The sequence below is a fragment of the Sus scrofa genome, chromosome 4 (genome assembly GCF_054392235.1).
Source record: "Sus scrofa isolate SSC_HxYL_T2T_F1_AM1 chromosome 4, Sscrofa_HxYL_maternal_Yorkshire_Landrace_v2.0, whole genome shotgun sequence".
NCBI lineage: Eukaryota > Metazoa > Chordata > Mammalia > Artiodactyla > Suidae > Sus > Sus scrofa.
Window position 1 is genome coordinate 66,642,557 of NC_139386.1, and position 16,564 is coordinate 66,659,120.

Here is a 16,564-nt window from a genome sequence, read left to right on the forward strand (position 1 = left end):
CTAATGCACTTGACAGTGAAGGGGCAGGTTCTTGAGTGGACATGGCGACTGAATGACTGTGGGTGAGACAAAGATGGTTGCCAGGAGGTAGATGGTGGTGTCATGATGAGATGAGCCAGATGGAAGACAGTCTGAGGAAGAAGATGCTCTCTCCCTTACTGAGGGACAGGTTGAGTTGGTAGTGAGACATCCTTGTGGAGAAGAGAACACCAGTAGGCCATTGGACTTAGGAGTTTATTCCTCAGATAATTTTGACTTGACCCAGCCTTTGTTTTACCTACCGTGTCTCAATTGCTGTATATATTAAGGATTCCATGTCCCTTTTATGAGATTACAAAACACCAAATTTCAAGGTGATGGCCTTGCACCCTCCTAATCTTAGCCACCATGGCGTGTTCCCCCACAGCTTCCCTACCCCACACGCCTTCCACTGAAGTCACTTCTGTGGATTTTTAAAAGTAATGATTTTAGGAATGTTGAAACATCATTCACCTCCGAGTAAGAGACTGCAGTTGCCTCTGCCAGTGCAGGGGGAAGATGCTTGCTTGACAGTGTTTCTCATTGCTTTGTTACTATACCAAGTGAAATCCTTGAGTTAATAATGCTGTAACATGTTTCTCTTTCAATTATTTTAAGTGTAATAACAGTGTTCCTTTATTTTACTGACAGCTCCAAAAGGAATTCTTCATTTGTCTCCTGATGTTTATCAAGAGATGGAAGCCAGCCGCCACAAAGTAATCTCTGGCACTACTCTAGGCTATTTGTCACCCAAAGATATGAACCAGCCCTCAAGCTCTTTCTTCAGTGTATCTCCCACATCGAATAGTTCAGCTACCATTGCCAGGGAACTCCTTATGAATGGAACGTCTCCTACAGCTGAAGCCATAGGTTTAAAAGGAAGTTCTCCTACTCCCCCTTGTTCTCCAGTACAGCCTTCAAAACAACTGGAATATTTAGCAAGGATTCAAGGCTTTCAGGTATGAATTAAAAGCAAAAACAAAAACAAGAAAACAAAACAGTTCATTAGCCCCAGATCCTTCATCTCTATCCATCAGAAAGCTCATTCTTGCCTGCTAGTGCGACTTCTCTGCCACCTACATTGCAAATTATTAGGCACACAGAGGACAGAAAAACGAGCCATGTGCACGTGCCTCATTGAAATTTTTTTTCCATTCTCTCTAGTAAGTCTTTTGCTGCCTGGCTCTCCTCCATTTTCCTTCTCCTGCCTTTATAATTATAATTATTATTATTATTACTATTATTTTTAACATTTTTCATTCTCTGTTCTGTCTTCTGGTTGGTCTTGATTGGGTCTATTCCCCCATTCTGTCTTCCCCAAACAAAAGTTCTGCCTTCATACTTTTGGTGTTAGTATTTAGCACTAAGTCCTCCCTCATTTTACAGGAAGCTTGAGTTTTTCTACTGATGTCTTTACTTTCATAACAGTTTTGAATTTGGCATTCTGTGGCTAGTATCGATTCAGGTATACCGTGAAGGTACAACATCCTAGAAGTCTGTTATCTTAGGAGTTAATCGAACATGGTGTTAGAACAATAATAAATGATCTGTAGTCGTTTGAGGCATAAAAACACGTGTCATTTCACGGGATCGTGTATGGAACCGACTAGGGTAGCACCTGCCTCCTGTGATACCCACACTTCTGTTTCACTGGGCATTGGAAGCCTAGCTTATGGTCCAGTTGTTGTGTAGGTGAATCGGGGGATGGAAACTTTTTTTCCCCTATTTAGTCATCATTCTCTTTTGAAAAACAAACAACAGTGCTTTAGGGTAGAGCTTTTAAAAGAATTGTTAACTCTAGGAAGAGGAAGTACCTGTGTTCTGACGTCTTAGTTGCCTTGAAAATCCTGTATGGAACTGTAACGGCTCCCATGACTGGATGAGCAGCAGCGGGCTTGTGTGTGGAAAGAACACCTGCCCCCTCAGATTCCGCTCTTTTCAGCCCCTTTCCATCGTAGTCTTATTCCTTAAGACCCAAAGCTGTAATTTCCTTTAGCAATGCCCTAGAAGATATGTATTGTGTAGAATGATCATGTATTTATAAAAAATTTTACAGATTTAGATATAAGAGAGAAGATCATGTGTTTTGGGGGTATTGTGCATGTTTTTTTGTTTCCCTTCACAGAAACTTGATTTTTTTCAAATCTATTGCGAGGTAGTCATAGTGTTTTTAATTAGACTATTAATATGAACTCTAAAACACTGTTACCAGTTATGGGCTCTGTCATCTGAGATTTTAAAGACTTAATTTGAAAATTAAACATTTAGAATTTGTTTTTGTTGTTTACCTTAAGAATAACAATAAACCACTGTTTAAAATAAAAGGACCTTGATTCATACAGTTAAAATACTGGGGAAAAACTAAGCAAATTTTAGTTCTATAACCTGAATAGGATGAACTAGAAATAAATTGTGATAAAAAAATTCACTGTTTATTTGCAAATCTAGTTTAGAAATGTCTGAAAGTTACACTGCATTTACATTTTTACAGAAACAATGCACAGATTGCATTCAAGCTCTGAATTGATTTCTTGCTTAGAGATGTTGTTGCGGTAGATGTAATTTTGCTGCCAGAAGAAATACTTCAATTTTTAAATTTGTATTTATTTGTTAATTCTTGGCAATGACAACAACTATAATTCTAAAATATCTTTAGTCAGAATATAGAATCTGTTTCCCTATATTCGGGCTGACTACTCAGACCCTTTTTTTTTTTTTTTTCCGAGCTTATGCTGAGATAATACAGTCTTATTTATAGATGAGTTAAACATTTCCAAATTGGTGTACTGTGATTTTTCCGTACTAATGAATATGAACAGATGGTTTTAAAACCTTACTGTGCTTCTTTGGTCAAATGAGCTTGGTGTTGATATGAACTATTGTGTCACTGACGGACTGCAGCCTGCAGCTGTGTGGTGAACAGAATCTGTGCGCAGTGGCTGCATGTCCCGTCCGGCGCCTAGTGCGTCCTCATAAACGTCACGGTAGCAGAGTCTTTGTGGTTAAGTTTTAAAAGGCGATTTCTTTATAGGTAACTTGCTCAGGTACGTTTACCTGGTAGAAAAACATGTAGATTGTTGCTTTTCCTTAAATGTTTTTAATTGAACTGTAGTTTAGAAATGGTAGGGCCAGCTTGTTACAGATTCCATGCTGTTGTGTTATTTTTATTTCTGGAATTTAAAAACAATAAATTCTGTGTTTCGAGGTTAGTACTTTTAAAATTTTGTTATTGTACACTGAATAGATATTACTGCTTATTGAATGTTGTATAAACTCTGGCCTTCTGTGCCCTTCTTGACATTTGATTTAAGCCTATCAGAGCCATTGTATGTGACAGCTATATTGTATTACAAAGTAAAAAAATATATTAGTGTACTGAAAACAAAGTCGTTTTAACTTTTAAATTTTTTCATTATCCACTCTTAATTGAAATTTATAAGTTACGGAAGCTTATTTGCTCACCAGAATGAGGTATTAAGCTCACATCCTTTTGCTTAAATCTACAGAGTAATTTAAATGATTATACAATTAAAGTTATTATTAATAAAGCTGACTTCGCAGGTCAGAATTTGACTGAACACTTGGACTTCTCAGTAATTCTTTTATCCTTGCCTGGGGTCACCTAAAGTTTTTATCACATTTTAGATGCAGACCTTTGGATTGCTGTCATAAACAAATATTTGTTTCTTTGAAGTTTCATTGAGTACAGTTTAATTATCCTCTTTTAAAACTGAATGTTCTTACTGATTTGTTATTTTTTAGAAAAAAATTTAATATCAGTAGTTCTGTGAAGTTCAGACTTTGTCCAGCCCAGTCAGTATGCTTCTATAACTTCTATCCATTTCATAAAAATTCATTTGAAATATAGTTATAATAGTGTTTGGGGCTCCTTGGTGCATATCTTGTTATCCTTTCATTATAATACCAAAATGTTTCAAAATCATTCAGCATTTTAAAGACAGTTATTATGGAGGAGGCATTTTTGAGATGCTGTGCATTTAGCTAAGGTAGAACTTTGTTTTGTAGTGTTATAATTTACTCTAAGTTTTTACATCTTTAATATGTTTTTTCATGGTAATTATATTAGAAATCTCTCTGTATAATTAAGTATAAGCAGTGTCACTGTTTAAAAGAGTCATTAGAAAAGTGATTAGATTGAAAATTAAAATGAATTATTTTAGTAAATTGTCCTTTGTAGATGGATTTAATTTTAACTCTTTAGTGTATAACCCCCTTGTAATTATCATCCACTGAGCAGTGTTGTTTTCAAAACTTTCAGAGTAAAATATCATAAACTAGATTTGTTTTTCTCCCATGCAGAATGTAAAGAAGCACTTGGCATCTTAGTTAAACCATAATTAGTTTATTAAATAAAAATCAGTAAGTGTTTCCTAAGGGGACTTTTCATTATTGTGAGTTTTAGATATTGGCGCCATTTTTAACAAGATGAGAATGTCAGTAGAAGGCTTAAAAATACCTAATTAAGAACTTTCTTTTCAAATACAGTTCAAACCATACATTTCAACAAATATGTCTCCTTTTTTGACGTTTAATTTGATGATAACATTCTTCTTTTATGTTTATAGGCTTCTTTTAAGTATTTATTTTTGACATGTTTGACATACACAATTAACAGTATGACCTTAGTACAGATCACACTGAGATAGGACATAGGCGCTGGGGTTTGGCCAAATTGAGAACCAACCTTTTCCTTTCTCCTTTTTTCTTATTTCCTCTATACCTCACTTTTTGTAAACCATGTATTTATCATTAAAGTGGGTGTTTGCACTTTTTTTTTGAAGAGTGAGGAATCCATTTCTTTTCAAAGACCAAGTAAAATTTTATAAGTAAAATTTTGTAGACTTCTAATAGGAAAATATGGAGAAAGAAATCATGCATATACATATACTCCTTCACTTGGAGGTATATTCTTTCTCTTTCCTAATTTGTCCTTGAAACATAACTTAGCATGTCACTTCTGCGCCCAAATTTTCATCTGTATTGTTACACGATGGTTGTATAAAGTGATGAGAAATTACTCAGTGTACAATGAACAAAACACATTTGTGGGTTTGGCATAGGGTCAAGAGATTCTGCTCTAATTTATAGTCACTTCTTAAAAATCCTTCTTGAGTCTAGCCTTCATTACTTTCCAAAGACCTTGGAGAAATTGGATGAATTCTCTTGAAGGTTTGGTCTTCTATAGTAACTGAAGACCTTAGGTTTGTTCTTCATATGGGCAGTCCACATTCATGCAAACTGACTTATTGATACACGTGGCCAAACCCTCAAGGGTCTGCAAAACTATATACCACATAACTGTACTTCATAAAAACCAGCAGAATTACAGTTTGAATCACTTTGCTAAAATTTCCAACTCTTTAGAGAAAAATATTACATTCAGAAGAAATAAATCCTGATGCATATAAAAACATACTGCGATGGGTAACACCAATGCAAATAAGAATCAAGCAGGCCTTGGTAAAACAGTCCATTATTATTGGATCAACTATTCCAGACTAAGTCACTCCACCCTAAATCACTGCATAATGTAATCAGAAGGACAAAGATACTCATTTTGAGCCTTGATACACCAGCACATACATAGGAAGACACACATTTCAAAGAAAGTGATATACAAACACGAAGGAGCTCTCCTAACACAGGGACTTTGATGTGGATCCGAAATGAGCCACTGCTTGTTGAAAAAAATATCTGCCATTTTGTGTCAGTCATCTCAAAGTAGAAGTATCTGTAGCCTTTTCTGTTTGAATCAGAAGGGATTTCAGGGAGTTCCCATCGTGACTCGGTGGTTAGCGAATCCGACTAGGAACCATGAAGTTGCGGTTCGATCCCTGCCCTTGCTCAGTGGGTTGAAGGATCCGGCATTGCCGTGAGCTGTGGTGTAGGTTGCAGACGCGGCTCGGATCCTGCATTGCTGTGGCTCTGGCGTAGGCTGGCAGCTACAGCTCCGATTCAACCCCTAGCCTGGGAACCTCCATATGCCACGGGAGCTGCCCAAGAAATGGCAAAAAAAAAAGGGGGGGGATTTCAACTCAACATGAGAATTCTATTTGGAATTATTCGAAAATCAGTAGTTAATTATCTCTTCGATCAATTTGAAGAGAGGGAAATTTTTTTTTCATTTTAAGGTGAATTTCATTTCCCTTTTCTAGAAAAGGTTGGCAGTGATGTGATTTTTACTTAGTAACATAACATTAACTGTAGTACCTTTCATGTCAGGTGGGGACCTGCATTCTTATATTCCTTCTAAGTCATGTTGAAATTATCTATTTCCCTCTCTCCAGCATTCAGCTACGGCTATTTTTTTTTTTTTTTTTCCGCGAATGACAGTATCTAAGATAGCAGATGTATTGTTCTCTTCTCACCCCGGACAACTCTTGAGAAAGAGAACAACGTGCGGAATACTGCCTGTGAAGGATTTCTGCACACTGAAAAAAACTGCTTTAACATACCAGGGGCATTAGGAGATATAAACGAAACTAACATTTATTGACTGTCTTGTTTTATATCAGATGGTGAAGGAGGCATTATGTATGTTATTTCATGATGTGGCAGAAGTGCCTGGTACATTTTGGCTTCTTGCTTATAAGTCCTTATTTTGTAAGCCTGATCCCTGAAGAAAGGACTAGGCTCCAGGGTCTTCTGGATGTTGTTTTGGTTTAGTCATAGGTTTCATTAATACATTTATTTATGCCTTCTGCTAGGTATACAACAGAGTCTGAGTCATTTAAAAATTCTCTTTTGGGCTGGAAAGAACTTGAGATTTTATTCAAAGATATAATTTTATTATACGAATACAATTGATAGAATTCTAGTTCATTTTAAACCCTGACAGATTTTAGGTTCAGGAAGGTTCTGCCATCTTAACATGATACATCAAAAAGCAGATTTAACTGTCAGAGATAAGAGATATTTAAAGAACTTTTAAGACATTTTTATCTGTAGAATTGTCCTTTTTTTAAAGAAAAGTTCAGAATGAAGTCCTATAGTGGAACATTTGAGAAAACAAGGACAACTGTTGGGAAATGATACAAAGTTTACAGATTCAAAAACTCTTAATAAGAGAAAAATGTAGAAAGTCCATTAAGAATAGTTCTCAAGGAGTTCTCCTGTGGTGCAGTGGGTTAAGGATCCGGCATTGTCACTGCAGTGGCTCAGGTCACTGCTGTGGCATGGGTTCCATCTGTGGCTGGGGAACTTCCACATGTCATGGGCATGGCCAAAAACAAAAGAAAAAAAAAGAGTAGTTCTCAATAATTTCAGCATACATGTGCACAGTTGGATGGATATAAAGTTAATGTGGCTGTGGAATGTCATCTCATTGCATACTGGAATTGATTTAGCTAAACAACAGGAAATGGAACATTTGTTTGTTCACGCTGGGCAAATACTTAATAAGTACCTGCACACCTTGGCAGCACACCAAGCAGTGGGCACAGGAAGAGTTACGGTCAAGTGGGGGACAGACAGACAGGAAAAGAAAACCACTGAACAGAAGCTTGGCCGCTACTACAGTTTAGTCTGGTCTCCAGGGATCTGTGTTTGAACATTACACATTTTGATAAAAAGTAATGAATTGTTTGTAGCATGCTGCACAAGTAATGTAGGGAATGCCTTCCCACGTAATAAGCATCACTGTAGTTATAATATGGTAAGTGAACCCTTGAGGTGTGGTTAGCCATGTCAAGAATCATGGATGGGGGACTTCTCTGGTGGCCTAGTGATTAGGACTTGGTGCTTTCACCACTGCTGTGGCCTGGGTTCGATTCTGGCCTGGAAACTGAAAAGTCAACATCAATCTGCTACATGCTGCAGGCAAAAAAAAAAAAAAAAAAAAAGGAAGAAAGAATCTTAGACTGGAATGAACAACTCTGACTGAAAGAATTAGGAAGAATTCATAGCAGAGAAGACATTTGCAATAAAATTTAAAGAGTACATAGAGTTTTAAGGTGACTAAAAAGAAAAGGAATTGCAAGCAGAAGCAGCTAAATAGTAAAGACAGAAAAAAGGCCCAGTGTCTTAGAAAATGCTTAGAGCTCAAAGTGGAAGTGTTTCCCAAGGCTAAAAAGATGTGAGTATCTTGCTGGGAGTTTGAATTTATCTGTTAGGCAGAGACCACCAACTTGTTTTTTTTAAAGGGTGATGATGTTGGTTTTGTATTTTAGAAAGATAATTGCGTAAGCAGTGTGGAGGAGGAACTAGGCAAAAAAGAGACAAGATTGGTAGCACAAAGGGTGATTTTGCACAAATTCAGTAGAGAAATAGCCTTAGTTCATCAATAGTAGAGATGAACTAAGGCAAAACTAATGATCCTAGAGTGGGGCCAAGGTGCAGGTGTCCACAGTACAGCTGAGAAAGTTAAATGATCTCCTGTACCACCTTCTCTGAGGATGCTTTCCCTGGCCTGGTCAGAATGGAAGCTGGATTTAAATGCATTGAAGAGCAAATAGAGACTATTTGAGGATGAATTGATCATTCGTTTCAAAAATTTGAGGATGAAGTAAAGTAAGAAGGTAATATGAATGTGTCATGTTTCAGGAAAGGTTTTATTTTTAGAATGAGTGTGATGAATACACTTAGAGGAGTTGAATGAGTTCCATTTTTTTTTTTTTTTTCTTTTTATGGTTGCCCCCGTGGCATACAGAGCGTCCCAGGCCAGGGGTCGTATTGGAGCTGCAGCTGAAGGCTACGCTACAGCCACGGTGACAATGGATCCAAGCCACGTCTGCAACCTACACCATAGCTTGTGGCAACACTGAATCCTTAACCCACTGAGTGAGGCCAGGGATCGAACCCGGAGATTACGTCGGATCCTTAACCCAGCTGAGCCACAGTGAAAACTCCCTAATGAGTTCCATTTTGATCATGGCAAATTTGAGTTGCCTATGGGACTTTCAGAGGCACTTTGTCCAAGAGACATTTGTGCATGGGTCTGGTGATCAACAAGGGAGGATAAGACACAAAGATGGGAGAGTCATCAGTGTATAGATGGAATTGAAGACATAGAAGTAGTTAAGATTGATAGGGAAAGTGGACAAAGGCCTAGCAGAGATTCCCAATGAATACTAACAGTGTAAGGGATTCATTCATTCATTAACTAAAATGTATAGAGCCAGGTGTACTTTTTGGGCACTGAGGATATAGCATAAATGACAGTCAGGGGAGTTCTGCCCTGGTGGAGCAGACATTAGGATGGGGTTGTGGGGGTGGGATGTGGAGTGTGGAGCGGGGAGAAGGAACAGGACAAGTGAAATGGCAAACAGTCACATCTGAACACATATGTTAGTCTTCGGCCATACCACCCTGAACGTACCTCATCTCATCTGAACACACGTTACATTCAAATGGTTAGTCTCCTAAGATAATCATTGCTTAGAAATTAATTGAGATTAATTATGATTATTTGTGAGAAGCATGACCAGTGACTTAGAGCCTCCAGCCATTGTATCAAAGGTAACTACACTCTAAATGTCTTAATCAACCTTACTGAGGTATAATTTATATATGGTAAAACATACCCATTTTATTTAGTTTGATGAGTTTTGAAAAATGTCTACAAACTAGGTAACTACAACCACAATCAAGATAGGAGTATTTCTTTTAATGCAAAAAATTTCTTGGTACCTTTTCGCAGCCTGTTTTCTTCACCTCTCCCTGCCTCCAGGCAACCAGGATATCCTTTTTGTCACTAAAGATGAGTTTCGCCTAAAATTTCATAAGAATGGAAGCATGTAGTTTGCATAGTTTTGTTCCTAGCTTCATTCATTCACTGTAATATTTTTGAGATTTGTCTGTGTTGTATATTTCAGTAGTTTGTTCCTTTGTGTTGCTAAGTATTAATCCATTGTGTGGCTATATACAACAAATTGTTCATCAGTTTATCTATTGATAGACATTCGAGTTGTTTTCAAATTTTGGACTATTCTGAATAAAGATCTTTGTGAATATTCATGTTTAAGATTTTGTGCAGACATGTTTCCAGTTATCTTGGGATAATACCTTGGAGTGAAATTCCTGGGTCACATGGTAAGTGTACATATACAAATTTACAAGAACTATCAGGTTCTTTTTCAGTGTGTTGTATCATATCCTACCAGCAGTGTTTGAAAATTCCATACATTGATATGATCAGTCTTATTCTATGAAAGAAACGGGTATCTCATTGATGTTTTAATTTGTATTTTACTGATGACCAATAATATGCACTCCTTTTTTGGTGCTTGTTGGCCAATTATATATTTTTGTGAAATGTCCACATCTTTTACTTAGTTTCTAGTTGCAGTTTTTGTTTTTCTTTTTTGGCTGCACCCACGGGCATGTATGTAAGTTCTAGTGCCAGAGATCAACTCTGAGCTGCAGCTGCAGCCTACGCCACAGCTGCAGTAATGCCAGATCCTTGCCAGGTATTGAACCCATGCCACAGCAGAAACTACACCAGACCCTTAACCTGCTGTGCCATAGTGGGAACTCCTCTTGTTGAAGTTTTTAAAAATTATTGAGTCATCAGAGTTCCTTATGTATTCTGGACAAAGTGCTTTGTATTGCAAATGTTACCTCTCTGCCTGGGACTTGTCTTTTCATTATCTTAATGGCATCTTTTGAAAAGTGGAAAAGAAGTTTCCAATTTTGATGAAGTTCAATTTTCCATTTTTTCCATAAATTGTGCCTTTTGGGGCCTAAGGGATCTTTGATTACCCCAAGGTTGCAAAGTTTTTCTCTTTTATTTTTTTTGTAGACATTTTATGGTTTATGCTTTTATGTTTAATGCTGAGATCCATTTAGTTTTTTGTGTATGGTATGGTTATGGGTTGAAGTCTGATTTTCCCATGGGATAACCAGTTGCTTCTGTACCATATATGGAATGTGTTGTTTTACTCTAGCTGCTATTAAGATACTCTGTTCATCTTTGGTTTCACCAATTTGCCTGTGGTATGTCTAGGATTGTTTTTCATCCTGTTTGGGATTCATTTAGCTTAAACATTATTTAAGGTAATGTTTTTCATTAGTTTTGAAAAGTTTTTGGCCACTTTATTTCAAAAAAAAATTTTTTTTTGCCCTTTTCTCTTCTCTTTCCTTTGGGACTCCAGTTACATGTTCTGTTGGGCCTTTTGGTACTGAGACTCTGTTAATTTCCCTCTGTCTTTAGATTGTGTAACTTCCACGGATATATTTTCAAATTTACTGATTCTGTTCTCTGTCTTCTCCAATATGCTGTTGAGTCAATATAGTAAATTTTTCATTTCTGTTATTGTATTTTTTAGATCTATCCTTTGTTAATTTAGATTAACAAAGGATAGATTAATTTAGATTAACAAAGGATAGATTAACAAAGGATAGATTAATCTATCCTTTGTTAATTTTAGATCTATCCTTTGTTAATACTCTGTTAATTTCCCTCTGTCTTTAGATTGTGTAACTTCCACGGATATATTTTCAAATTTACTGATTCTGTTCTCTGTCTTCTCCAATATGCTGTTGAGTCCATATAGTAAATTTTTCATTTCTGTTATTGTATTTTTTAGATCTATCCTTTCTGTTTGGTTCTTTTTTGGTTCTATTTCTTGGTTGTGATGCCATATCTGTATAATTATGGAGAACACATTTCAAAAAACTGTTTGAACATCTCTATACTAGATGTTTCGAAGTCTTTGTCATCTAAATCCAACATCAGGACCCATTAACAGCCAGTTTCTATTGACTACCTTATTTATGAATACAGTTCATTCCCATTTCTGTGCATCTCTGTAATTTTTGTTGGATAAATGGACGTTGTGGATGATATGTTATTGCACCTCTGGATCATCTTTTGTTCTGTAGATTACTGTTTTTGTTTTTTGGTCTAGTACTCAGCTAGGTTGCGTGGACTAAAACTGCACGCTTTTCCTCCCCCGTGGTGGTATCCCTCAGCTGATAGATACTTCCACTGAGTTCTTTCAGCTTCCAGCTGCAGCCTTTCCTCTTGGAAAAGCTGTCTTCCTGTGCCTGCATAATTATTTGGGCCAAGTTTGTGCTCAGATTTTGGAGCCAGCCCTTTCCTAGCTTCCAGCATTCCCCCTGCCCCCGCCTAAATTTTCAGCTGATCTGCCTGCCAGCCCATGTCCTCTGATACTTCAGGCCAGTAAAGCTTTAGCTTTCTGTCACTTGAGATGTGTGCACTCGAGGGCCTACAATCGATGAAAAAGGGATCTGACTTTCAGATTTTAATGGATTTCTCACTGGTTTCTGCCTACTTCTTCATCAGACCCTCAGGTGTTGTCCAGGGATTGGGGTAGAGTTTATATTTCAGATTTGGTGTCGCACCACTTCCATAGCTACCTCATTTCTAGGACTTCTTCCCTCAATGACCATTTATCTGCCACCCCTAAACTCTTCCCAGTGCTACCTTCAGCTCATAAGACTGCAATTTTCTACCAATAGAATTACAGGAAGTGAGGAATGCCCTCGGGCAAAAAAAAAAAAAAGCCATAAACTTATAATTCTTATTCCAGTCGTTTTAGTCTTTCAAGGGAAAACTCTGACCTGGTGTCTGCCTGCTTTTGATCCGAAATATTTTTCTTTAATTTTGTCTACCTTGTATATCGTTAACTGCTAGAGGATTCATCCTATGAACTCATTCTTCTGTTACCAGAAACAGGAACACAGCCAGTTGTTTTTACATGCCACTGAATAGACCCCTTAAATTAATTAATTACTAACTGGGAATCTTGATATCTGTCCTAAGAAAATAGTTAGTTTATTTATTTATTTATTTGTCTTTTTGCTTTTTCTAGGGCTGCTTCCCACAGCATATGGAGGTTCTCAGGATAGGGGTCTAATTGGAGCCATAGTTGCCAGCCTACGCCACAGCCACAGCAGTGCGGGATCCTAGCCACGTCTGTGACCTACACCACAGCTCACGGCAACGCCGGATCCTTAACCCATTGTGCAAGGCCAGGGCTCGAACCCGCAACCTCATGGTTCCTAGTCGGATTTGTTAACCACTGTGCCACGACAGGAACTCCAAGAAAATAGTTTAAAATATGGGAAAAGCTATAAGGATACTTCTCATTGGATTTAGGGCCCACTCTAAATCCAGGGTGATCTCAACTTGGTTACAGGTGTAAATATCCTGTTCCATATAAGGTCACATTTAAAGTTACTTAGGAGTTCCCATCGTGGTGCAGTGGTTAACGAATCCGACTAGGAACCATGAGGTTGCGGGTTCAGTCCCTGGCCTCACTCAGTGGGTTAAGGATCCGACGTTGCCGTGAGCTGTGGTGTAGGTCGCAGACGTGGCTTGCATCCCGCATTGCTGTGGCCCTGGTGTAGGCCGGTGGCTACAGCTGCAATCCAACCTCTAGCCTGGGAGCCTCCATATGCCATGGAAGCGGCCCTAGAAAAGGCAAAAAGACAAAAAAATAAAAATAAAAAAATAAAGTTACTTAAAGTTAGAACTTAGGACTTGGACATTTCTTGGGGGGCCACTCTTGAACTCACTGCATATTTATTGCTTTCTTAAATTGTTATCTATTTTGCTTTCATCAAATTTGGGGCATTTTCCAAATTTTTCCCTTTCTGTCTCCTCTCTCTCCATTTGCATGCATTTTAAAAAGTGTTATCCCACAGAATTTTGAGGCTTTATTCATTAAAAATTTCTTTCTGAACTTTAGATTTTATCTGTTGATCTATAAGTTTTATGTCGTCTTCATCCAGTAATTTTTAAAAAAATTTTGGGTAGTGTATTTTCATTTCTAAACTTTCCACATGGTTCTTTTTAATTTGTTTCTGCTGAGATTTCCTATTTATTTATTACAGATTTATTTTCCTTTACATCCTTGAGAGTAGTTATAATAGGTTCTTTAAACACCTTTTTGGTTCAACATCAAGTATATTGGATTTGGGTCTTTAGTAATTGCCTTCTCACTTGAGTATGAGTCACATTTTCCTCTTTATTGTAGGTCAGGTAACCTTGGGTTGTATCCTGAATATTAAAGATTTGTTACAGAGACTGAATTCTGTTACATTCTTCTGCATAGTTTTGAGTTATGTTTTCTAAGGCTCTTAACCTGGCTGGGGTCAAATTCTAAACTTTGTCTCATCTTGAACTTTGTCTTCTTTTGGCTTCTGGGATAACAGTCTCTCCGCTTTTCCATAACTTCTCTATCAAATGTTGCAAAGAAGAACCTAGCAGAATTTGCTTTTGTGTAGTTACTGTTCCCTGTTGGAAGAATTTCTGTGGAAACTTTTTGTAATAAAGTAAATAATGGGATGGGGGAGAGTTGAAGTAGTGACAGCAAAATACTTTCCTACAGTAAAAATATAAATAGCTTAAAAAAAAAATCCATTGTAGGCAGTGTTGCTGCCAATTTGGATTTGCAGTTGAAGCAGTAGTTGTGCTTCCTCTTGCCTTTTGCAAATTAAATAGCATTTATTGATATGTCTTGGTTCAAGTTCCTTAATCCCCATTGGTAGGCTTCACAGGCATAAGCCTATATAATAATTTTTTTATCTCTAAAACTCTATCTTAAAGAGGAATCTTTAACTTCTCTTTTTCATGTTGCTTTGGATATTGTAATTTTCTAGGCTTTTATGCTTGCCAGAATTTTTCTGCAACCTCTTTCCTATTATCAACGATAGAAAGTACCACATTGCTAGTGACCTGATTTTTCTAATTAAGAGAAAATTGTCTCCATTGATACCCGTCTATTGTTTGAAGATTCTTTTAGTAAAAAATTTTGATGGTATAGAAAGTTTTATCTATTATCTCCTCTAATAGAATCTTGGCTTCTTTCAAGTCTCCTTTATTCTGAAGCACTAAAGGTTTTTTCCCTTTTGTAGCTATCCTTTAAAAATAATTTTAGACTTAAAGCAGAAATACACTACAGAGTTTGATGTTAATAGTTATATAACCATAGCATAATTGTCAGTACTAGGAAATTAATGATGACATTATACTAATCTACAGATCTTATTCAGTTTTGTCAGTGCTCCTATTAAAGTCTTTTTCCTGGTCCAGGAATCCAGGATCCAGTCCAGGATCTCACACTGCATTTAGTTGTGATGCCTCATAAGTCTCTTTCAATCATAACCCATTCTTTAGTCTTTCATGATCTTGACACTTTTGGATAATATTGGTTACTTATTTTGTAGAATGTTCTTACATTTGGGTTTTTCTGATATTTTCTCATTATTTGATTGAGGTTGTGCATTTTTGTAAGAATATTGCAGCTGTGATATGCCCTTCTTAGTGCCTTAAATGCTACTCTGTTTATAATTGTCTTAAATATTCCCTCTACCTATGTGAGAACCACATCAGACAGTGTTGTAATTTTTGCTTCAAATGTCACACATAATTTAGAGAATTCAAGAAGGGAAGGAACGTCTATTTATTGTATTTACCAACATTTTTACTCCTGTCTGTTTTCTTCCTTCCTTCCCAGTGGAGTTCCAGGATTCTTGCTTTTTTCATTTCCCTCTGTTTCAAGAACTTACTTTAGCCATTCTTTTAGGGTAGGTATGCTGGCAGCATATTAGCAGTTTTCCATTCATGTGAGAGTGTTTTGGGTTCCCCTTCATTTTTTAAGGATATATTTGCTAGGATATAAAATTTTTGGCTGAAAATTTTTTAGTGCTTGAAAAACATTATTCCAATTCCTTCTGACATCCATGATTTCTGTTGAGAAACTGCTGTCAAATTGTTTTACCTGTATAAGTCAAGAGTTGTTTCTTTCTCACTGGTTCTAGGATAAGCAGTTTAACTATTAGAAGTTTGATTATGATGTGTCTTGGCATGGATTTCTCTGTGTTTATCACATTTGGAGTCTGATCAACTTCTTGAACCTGTGCTTTTATTGTATCTTTTGTCAAAAATTGGTAAATTTTCAGCCATTTTTTTTTTCAAATTCATTTTTAGCCCCAATCACTATTTGTTCTCTCTGGGATTCTAATGATGTAAATATTACATCTTTGTTATGGCCTCATAAGTTTTTGACACTGTTCATTTTTCCTCAGTCTGCTTTCTCTCTGTTGTCCAGATTGGGGAATTTCTATTTATCTATCTTCAAGTTCACTGACTCTTTCCTCTCTTCTCTCCATTGTGTTGCTAAGCCCATCCATTGTGGTTTTTTTCATTTTGATTTTTCTGTTTTCAGGTTCTAAATCTTCTATTTTGTTCTTTTTATATCTTCTGTTTCTTTGGCGAAGTTTTGTTTTTTGTTTTTTTCATTTGTTTCAGGAGTGTGTAATTCTTTTTGAAGCATTTTTATGATGGCTAATATCTGTGTTATGGCTAATATCTGTGTTATGAAGTCTAATATCTATGTTATCTTGTTGTTGGATCTCATGATTGTCTTTTCTCATTCGAGTTGAGATTATCCTGTTTCTTGATATCATGGATGATTTTCTCTTGAATCCTGGATATTAGGAGTCTAATAAGTCTTATTTAAATCTTCTGTTTCAGTAAGCCTTCTCTGGCAGTGTGCCATCTAGGGTATAGGAATGCTGCCTTTTTACTACCAGATATGGGTAGAAGTTCACATTCCCC

General features: G+C 36.8%; 1 protein-coding gene across 54 annotated transcripts in view; it reads left to right on the forward strand.

The window, feature by feature from the left end:
* The window catches only part of STAU2 (staufen double-stranded RNA binding protein 2), a 319,371-nt gene that overhangs the window by 178,537 nt on the left and 124,270 nt on the right, over positions 1 to 16,564 (forward strand). For 49 of the 54 annotated variants that reach the window (NM_001444571.1, XM_085020656.1, XM_085020659.1 and 46 more), the window contains 1 exon segment: positions 670 to 977. In NM_001444571.1, the coding sequence (NP_001431500.1) occupies positions 670 to 977 (308 nt within the window). 54 annotated transcript variants of the gene reach the window in all.